Genomic DNA, 7,283 nt, shown 5'->3' with positions numbered 1-7,283 from the left:
ATGGCGGTCTTGGTCGTGCCTCTGGGCACCTTGGCCGGCGTGGGACTCAGATGGACTTGAGCCCATTCCGCGTGCACTGTGGCTCGGGGCTGCCGGCCCACCTTCCTCCTCTTTCAAGTCCAGGAGTTGTTTCTGCACCAGCTGGTAGGAGGGAGGAGGACAGTGACGGCTCCACGCGCACGTGTGAGAGGAGGAGCACTGGGCAGTGGGACAATGGCCCTGGGGGGGAGGAGGGGACGGGTGACCCCAGGACTAGACTCCAAATACAGACACGGTGGCATTCCTGCCATCCTCCTGCACCTTATTCCCAGCTGTGTGTCCTTCCCTCCGCTCCCGGCTCCCCATCCTCTCCTTCCTATCACCCTGCGCTGCACCCACCCCAGAGAGGGCCCTTCCCCATGCCAGGCCTCCGAGGCAGGGAAGGGACGGACAGAGCCATGTGGGCCTCCTGCTCTGGGGCCCTACCTCTCCCCTGCTCACTGGGGTCCCTCCGTGCCCTGGTCTTCCTGGGTGTCCCTTGTCTCCCTTGTTCTACCTGCGATCCCTCCCTCCTCTGGCTCCCCGGGGCCACCTGGTTTCCCCTGTCCCCTGGATCACCTGGGGTCCCCCCTCCCCTGGAGTCCCCTGGCTCCCTAAGTGTCCCTCTCCCTCCCCTGGCTCACTTCTTCAGGGGTGAGTCCTTCCTCCTGCTTCAGCTCCTCAGCAAGGGCCAAGACATCCAGCTGTGGGTCTGGGGAAAACAATTCTGCCAGGAATCGAGGGTGAATGACTGCCTCCACCTCGGACAGAAAGAAGAGGCTGTGAGCATCCTTGGCCAGGAGTGGCCTGTGACACAAGAAGACCAGGAGGGAAAGTGAAAAGCAGAGACCCACCCCCACTCTCCTCCACAAGGCGGGGATGGTCAGCACACACACACACACACACACACACAAACATGCACATACACAGTCACACACAAAAGAGCACATATACAGATGCACATACACAGACACACAAAGGCATACACACAGACACAGACATATACACACATACACCTGCGTAAACCTCCCCTAACACCAGGCTCAGGAACAAGGAGCTGAGCTTAAATCCCATCGGCCTGAGCAGAACCCAGATCTTGGGTGCTGAGAGTTCCATGCCCTGGCATCTTGTAGACCCCAGGCTCCAGGCCCAGCCTACCTTGGTGACAGAGTGTTCCCGGGAACGCAGCTCGTCAGTGTAGCTCAAGAGACACGGGTCCAAGTAGGTGTCGTCCTCTTCCTGCTTCAGCTCATTTCCGTCCTTTCCACATTCTGCATGTGACTTGCCGCTGGCTGAGTGGACGGGTCCCACCAGCGCCTCCATCCTCTCCACATCCTCCCTCACAGCCTCAGGGGGAATCTCCTTCGGCGCCTTGGGCTCCGGGTTCCCCTGGGATCTGTGTGGCTTCGGGTGCGAGGGCTGGGCCCTGGGGCCGGACATCCTGGGAGCACAGGCTGAGGCAGAGCAGGAGGAAGGGAAGGAAGGTGAGGGACTCCCGGTCCACCTCCTGACCACCGAGCGCACGTTGGTGAGAGCATTGTTTGGGGGACGTTGATGTGGGTGTGGGAGGGGTCAGGACCATCTGAAGCCTCATGCACAGTTGGAGAGGGGAGGTTAGGGGGTCATCTAAGAGAGTCACAAGTAAGGAAGTGGGGAACCTCCAATTTTCTAGGGGTCTCCCCATCAAGCCCACTTCTCAGGCAGACTTCGTGTGGGGTCCTTTGACAGGGAGGTGTGAGAGGAGTTACAAAACTGACCAAGTCAATACCCCGTAGTGACAAAGGGCAGCTGAGACCCCACCCCCCCCACCCCCCGCCTCGGTGGCTCTTTTCGTTGAAAGACCAATGCCCCTGTTTTGAAAGAAAAGGATCCACATGGGGACGTTGGCCAACCCAAGGCCCCTGTTACCTGTGCCTTCAGCTCCAGTGGGAACCTGGGTGCCTGGCTGAAGGCCCACTTTCGGGGTTGGGGGCCCCCGAGGATCCAGCTTCGGTGGGGCTGGAGGAGGCAGATCCTGCGCGCACTGCATCCACTGCAAATGCTGAATGTGCATCTCCTCCTCGGCCGCAAATTCCATGAACCTGGGGGGTGACGGAGGCACAGGCCACCCTGAGAAAAAGGCCTGGGTTCTGGAGCCCAACAAAGGCAGCCAAGACTGAGGCAGTGGGAGAGGACGTGCCTTGGGGCCGTCAAGGCCCTGTGAGGTGCTGTCCGCAGCAGAGAGCTGCTCCTGGAAGCGATAACAAGATCTGGGACCCTTCCTGCCTCACCAGCACTGGAGGGCATTCAACAGCACAGACCCAGGTCGCTGAATTGAACCAGGTCAACGGGACACATGGCTGACCCAGGGGGCACCCTCCTCATGCCCCCGTCTCCATCCAGAACCACATGAAGGGCTGACAGCCAGAGGCTGGAACAGGCATGTGTTCCCCACAGGGGTCCTTGCCCGAATCCAGGACCCTGGGCTAGGACTGAGACTCCTGGAACATAGACCTGGAGACAGGGCCCAGGAGAGGCTGGACGATGTGGATGCTGAGCTTAGAGGAGAGGCCTTCCCTTCCTCTGAGAGGCGCTCGTTTGTTTGCTTTTGTTTCTTAAACCAAGGGGATTACCATGGAGCAAACACTGGAAGGGCCGGAGACCCTTGGGCCGACGACAGCTGGCTTCCCCAGCCTCTTCAGGGATGCCAGGGTACCCACTCAGGGCACTTTTCATGAGAAGAGGTGGTCCTAAATCTATGTTAGTGGCCGCCAGCCACCCACCACTAAGGAAGCAGCAGGCTGGCGGGTGGAGCTCTTTCCCCGGCCCAGCCCATATGGCCGGAGTTGGACCCCTACTGGACTCACAGCTTCACCCTGCCCCGTCCTGAGACCTTCATGTCAAGGCAAGGGTAGGTCAAAATCAGGGGAGGGCAGAGCTCCTGGTGGAGGAAGGACAGAAGTCTCAAACTCTCAAGGTGAGGGATGGGTTTCTGGGGGAGAGTAGGGCCCCTGGGCTGCGGGGACCCTGTGCTGGGTGACAGCCCTTCTCCTCTGTCCTCTCTGATGAGCACCCCCACGGCCAGACCCTGCCCTCACCCACTGGCCTCACCCTCCACGCAGCCCCTGGGCCCAGGACGCTGACTCACTTTTCCGCCCTCTCGTAGTAGATCATCCGGTCAAGGTTGCTCAAGCGCCGCCATTCCTGCACGGCCCTCCACAGTCCCTCCTCCAGCGGCATGTTGGGATTCAGGCGGGCCAGGGATCGAAGCACTGGGCTGTAAGCCCTCGGGGTCAGTCTCCGGGCCCAGCCCAGCCCCCACCTGCCTGACCCCACCCGCCCATGTGGACCACACATCACTCAACCCAGAATGACTGAGCAACAGGAGGGTGAGAGGCGGGCGTCTGGGAGGGCAAAGACAAGCCTTCCCGGCCACTGCTGTCACCGCCTCACACTCACTCAAGGATGACCATCCACTCCCAGGCTAGAGCTGGGACATTGTGCCTTGGGGAGCTCTTTTCCTCCTCAAGGCTGCATTTTCATAATAAAAATCACCATCATCAATGAGGCGTGGCATGTGCAAAGCAATCTGGTAACACTTCATAGATTAGCCCAAGGCGTCTTCTGCACAGTTCTCTGAGTGAAGTGTAATTGTCCCCTTTTTACGAGGGACCGGAGGTTTAGGATGGAAATGCCTGCCAGGCTCACAACTCTAGTGGGAGAGAGCCCACGGCCTTAGGAGAGCTCTCCCATCACCCTGTTCCTAGTGGAATTCTCCACAACGAAGTGGAGGCATGCATAAAGCGCTCTCCTGGGCCCCGCGCTCCTCCCCCTCCTCTGAAGTGGCCTCCCCTGGCCATGTGCGCTCACGTCCTGTATGAAGGACACGGCACCACAGGAGAGGGCGGCCTCCACTCCTTGGCTCCTCACCTTACACCACGACCCTCTCTGACTGCAAGTCTGCAGTCCGTATTACCATGAGAATCATGGAAGAGCAAGCTGGCCAGGCTCACAGGGTGGTGGGGCCAGTTGAGATGGGGCACATTTCAGTCCTGATGTCACGGACTGGCAGGCCCACCCATGTGACCGACAATGTGCCTTCTCATAGCATGGACATCGCCCTCACACCTTCCTTCCAGTAGCCCTAGAAACCTAACGTGCGAGTCCATCCCCAGTTCCTCTTTATCTAAAAGCTCCCATAAGCTCAGGACCCGCTGAGCGTTCACTCACATGAGAAAGCAGGAAAAAGCTTCTGCATCAGGACTCAGGTGAAAGTGTCTCCGGGCCAGGGGCTTGATGTGCTGCCAACGTCGGAAGTTACTGTACTCTCTCTGGGGGTTAGAGGAGCCATCCTGCGAGGCGTTGGACTGGTTGGTGGCCAGGCGGCCCTCCCTGGAAGTGTCATGTGGCCATGGCCCAGAGTTCACTGGGCGAATGATAGGGGCCAGCTGGGCAGCTGGTGGTGGAGCTTGAGGAGGAAAGCCTGGGGTCCAGCCTCCCTTGCCAGCCTGCCTAACTCCAACAGCTGAAGCAGTCACAACGGTCCCCATCACAGGGGTTGCTATGAATTCGGGTGCAGGACATGCAGCACTCCTGCTGAGGGCCCCTGGAGCGCTCCAGTTGAGGGGGGCCTGAGTAACGACAGAGGTCTGAGTCTGGGGGGCCTCCACTGTCCTCCCTTGTGACCTGACTTGGACAGTGAGGTTGCAAGCCCCAGGGGCACTGGGGCCAAGGCCACCATTAGCCACCATAGGCGTCCTGGGGAAAGCTGGCAGCAGCAGGCTGCTGCCAGGAGGGAATGCTGGGGTGATGGGACGTGGCAGGTGCTGCTGCCAGGGTGGCCGGTGCTGGGCGCCAGGAATGGGTGGAGGGAAGGGCACTGCCGTGAAAGTAGACAAGGAGGCACCAGGGTTCATGGTCACATCCGTTCCCAGCACTGGACATGCTGTTGAGGCAAAGGAAAGGAGTGAATGGAGGAGGAGAATGGGCAAGTGGGACTGAGGCTTTCTGTGGCATCAGAGTGTAAATCTCCACAGGTGAGGGACACTTGGACAAGGGAAACTGTGCAGCGTGCAAATGTCTTCAAGTGATTTTCATGCCCTGACCTCCACTTGAGAATTATTCCACTGGTGACCCCGCACCCATCCACCAAGGTCCCTGACCCCTGTCTGCCGAGAAGAAATCGCCTCAGCAAGCACTGACTTGGAGAGCCTCCCTAAGGCACCCCCTGGCACCTAAGCCTCACAGGCTGTCTCCCAAGATCTGGAACTGTGTGGACATCCGCTCTGTGAGAAATGCCCCTCAGCCGGCGTACTAGCAGCTAGGGACCTTCTCCAAGGTAAGTTCTAGGCACCCAAAAGCCCTTTGTGGACAGGTATTGTGTAAAATATTAGGGCCCCACCTCCTCCTCAGTCCTCCTTTTCCTGATGCTCAGTAGAAATCCCCTCTTTCTTTCCTAGCCTCACAAAACGAAACAAAATGCTGGAAAATATCTCTCTAATGGAATCCTGATACAAACCCATAACACTGGCCCAGAATGCACCTGCATCTCAGAACAACCCACAGCAGACACGTAACATGGGCCAGGTCCTGCCACCCCCTCCCCAGTGCCCAGAGTCGCTGTCATCACTCAGGAGTTCTGTTCCTAGGAGGCGGGGGTGGGGGGAGTGGTGTGTGAGAAGTAGGCGCGTGTCCCTTAGATTCTGTCATTTCACAGCCAGTGATGGCTGCAGAGGATTAAACAAGGGCCAGGGAATTGTCATGTTACATTGGTCATGGGAGTACAGACCGCCTGTGGTCCTTCCCCCTCCAGCTCCCAATAACGGAAAGACAATGTGAGAAGCAGGCAGAAGCCAGTTGCCATGGCGATCAAGTTGTCTGGATCACATCCCTGTTCAGGAGAACAAGGTACACACCACGGTGCACCTAATTAACCAGAACAGGTGTCATAGGACGTTTAATAATAACACAGAAGATCGTCTTCCTGCCCCTGGGCTACACTCCTTCCCCCTTTAAAAGAGGAAGCAGCCTTCACTGACATTCCACCCGAAACAACCCCACTCCACATCTGTCTCCTGTCCATGAAGGAGTGACAGGAAATATGAACAAACTCTTCCTCTCAAGGCAGCCTGAGGGTCCGCCATGAGATACTGGACGAGATGAAGTAGGTCTGAAGTACTGCGATTCCACAAAAGGAAGAACAATTCAGAGCAACTCAGGAACCTGAGCCCTCTCTTGGCTGAAGTTACACGGTTGCCCATCCCCTGTTGAATCCAAAGCAACAGTTGCCTGAACTGAGAAGTGAGCTCTGGGCTGGGAGGAGTGGACGGGGTGTGGGCTGCGGCAGTTAGAGTAACCTCCTGCCTAGCTCTCGGAGAGGACACTTCACTGCAGGTGTGGCCACACACAGCCCCACTGAATAGTTTTCTCACCAAGACCATCTCTCCCCACGGCCCCCTTAGATACAGTATGCTCCTGTTCCAATCCCTTAGAAAGATATGGTGAGGCAAGCTTCAGGTGCCTCAGGAACACAAGACACGTCTAGGCTTTCCTCATGACCCTCCCTGTGTCACCACCAGGACATCACACACATCCTTACACACACGTTTCAAAGTGGCTTGTCTCCCTTCTAGAAAGAATCAACCTGCCTGCTGCCATCCTTTCTCCATAGCCAGGGCAATTCCTCTTGATCCACCTCTAATGACCCCTCCTCCCCAGTGCAGTCTCAGGTTTCTTCAGGCTCCCCAGTCTCCCCAGGTGAAATGTCCTCGTGTGTCCAGTGCTCTCTTCTCCCTCTACTTCAGTCCAACTGTGTGCCCACCGTGAAGTGTCACGTGTGAACCCGAAGGATGTGAGGGATGGCAGGGTCTCTGAGAACACACCCCCAGCCTATAGGCTTACCTCCTTCTGAAGCCGTCCTGCAGGCTTGGGCACGGACTACTGCTGCCTGGTAGCCTCAATGAGAAAAGTCAAGACCAGGACCCAGAGAGTGACCTGCTTCAACAGACGCTCAGGGTCCAACTGAAGGAGGGGCCGGTTTGAGTCATAACAGTAGAATGTGGCTGAAACGTTCTGCAGTGCGGGAGGGGCAGAGGGCACGTGGGTCTGGGTAGGGTGGGGGTGGGGAGACATTCCACGAGGGCTCTGGCAGGTAGGCAAGAACCGGAAGTTCCTTCCACCTCACACAGTGGCAACACAATTGGCGTGTGCCTCTTTACGCAGTTTATAGACTGTTTTTTTGATTCACGGCACCGAGGTTGGACTTGACGGTCCCTTCCTTTCACTTC

General features: G+C 57.7%; 1 protein-coding gene across 1 annotated transcript; it reads right to left on the bottom strand.

Annotated features, from left to right (window-relative positions):
* Window positions 1-656: 656 nt before the first annotated feature.
* On the bottom strand, window positions 657-6,982 carry LOC130706922 (NUT family member 2G-like; the record flags this gene model as incomplete). Its single annotated transcript, XM_057539604.1, has 6 exons — window positions 6,898-6,982; window positions 4,228-4,942; window positions 3,146-3,274; window positions 1,970-2,099; window positions 1,177-1,422; window positions 657-779 (listed from the first exon to the last, which is right to left on the bottom strand). Coding segments are annotated over exons 2-6 (1,314 nt in total), but the record flags the coding sequence as incomplete, so codon positions are not given.
* Between the last annotated feature and the right edge of the window lie 301 nt (window positions 6,983-7,283).

The sequence above is a fragment of the Balaenoptera acutorostrata genome, unplaced genomic scaffold (assembly GCF_949987535.1).
Source record: "Balaenoptera acutorostrata unplaced genomic scaffold, mBalAcu1.1 scaffold_1008, whole genome shotgun sequence".
NCBI classification, from domain to species: Eukaryota; Metazoa; Chordata; class Mammalia; order Artiodactyla; family Balaenopteridae; genus Balaenoptera; species Balaenoptera acutorostrata.
The sequence above is the reverse complement of the archived record's forward strand: the minus strand, read 5'-3'. Positions and strand labels throughout refer to the sequence as shown.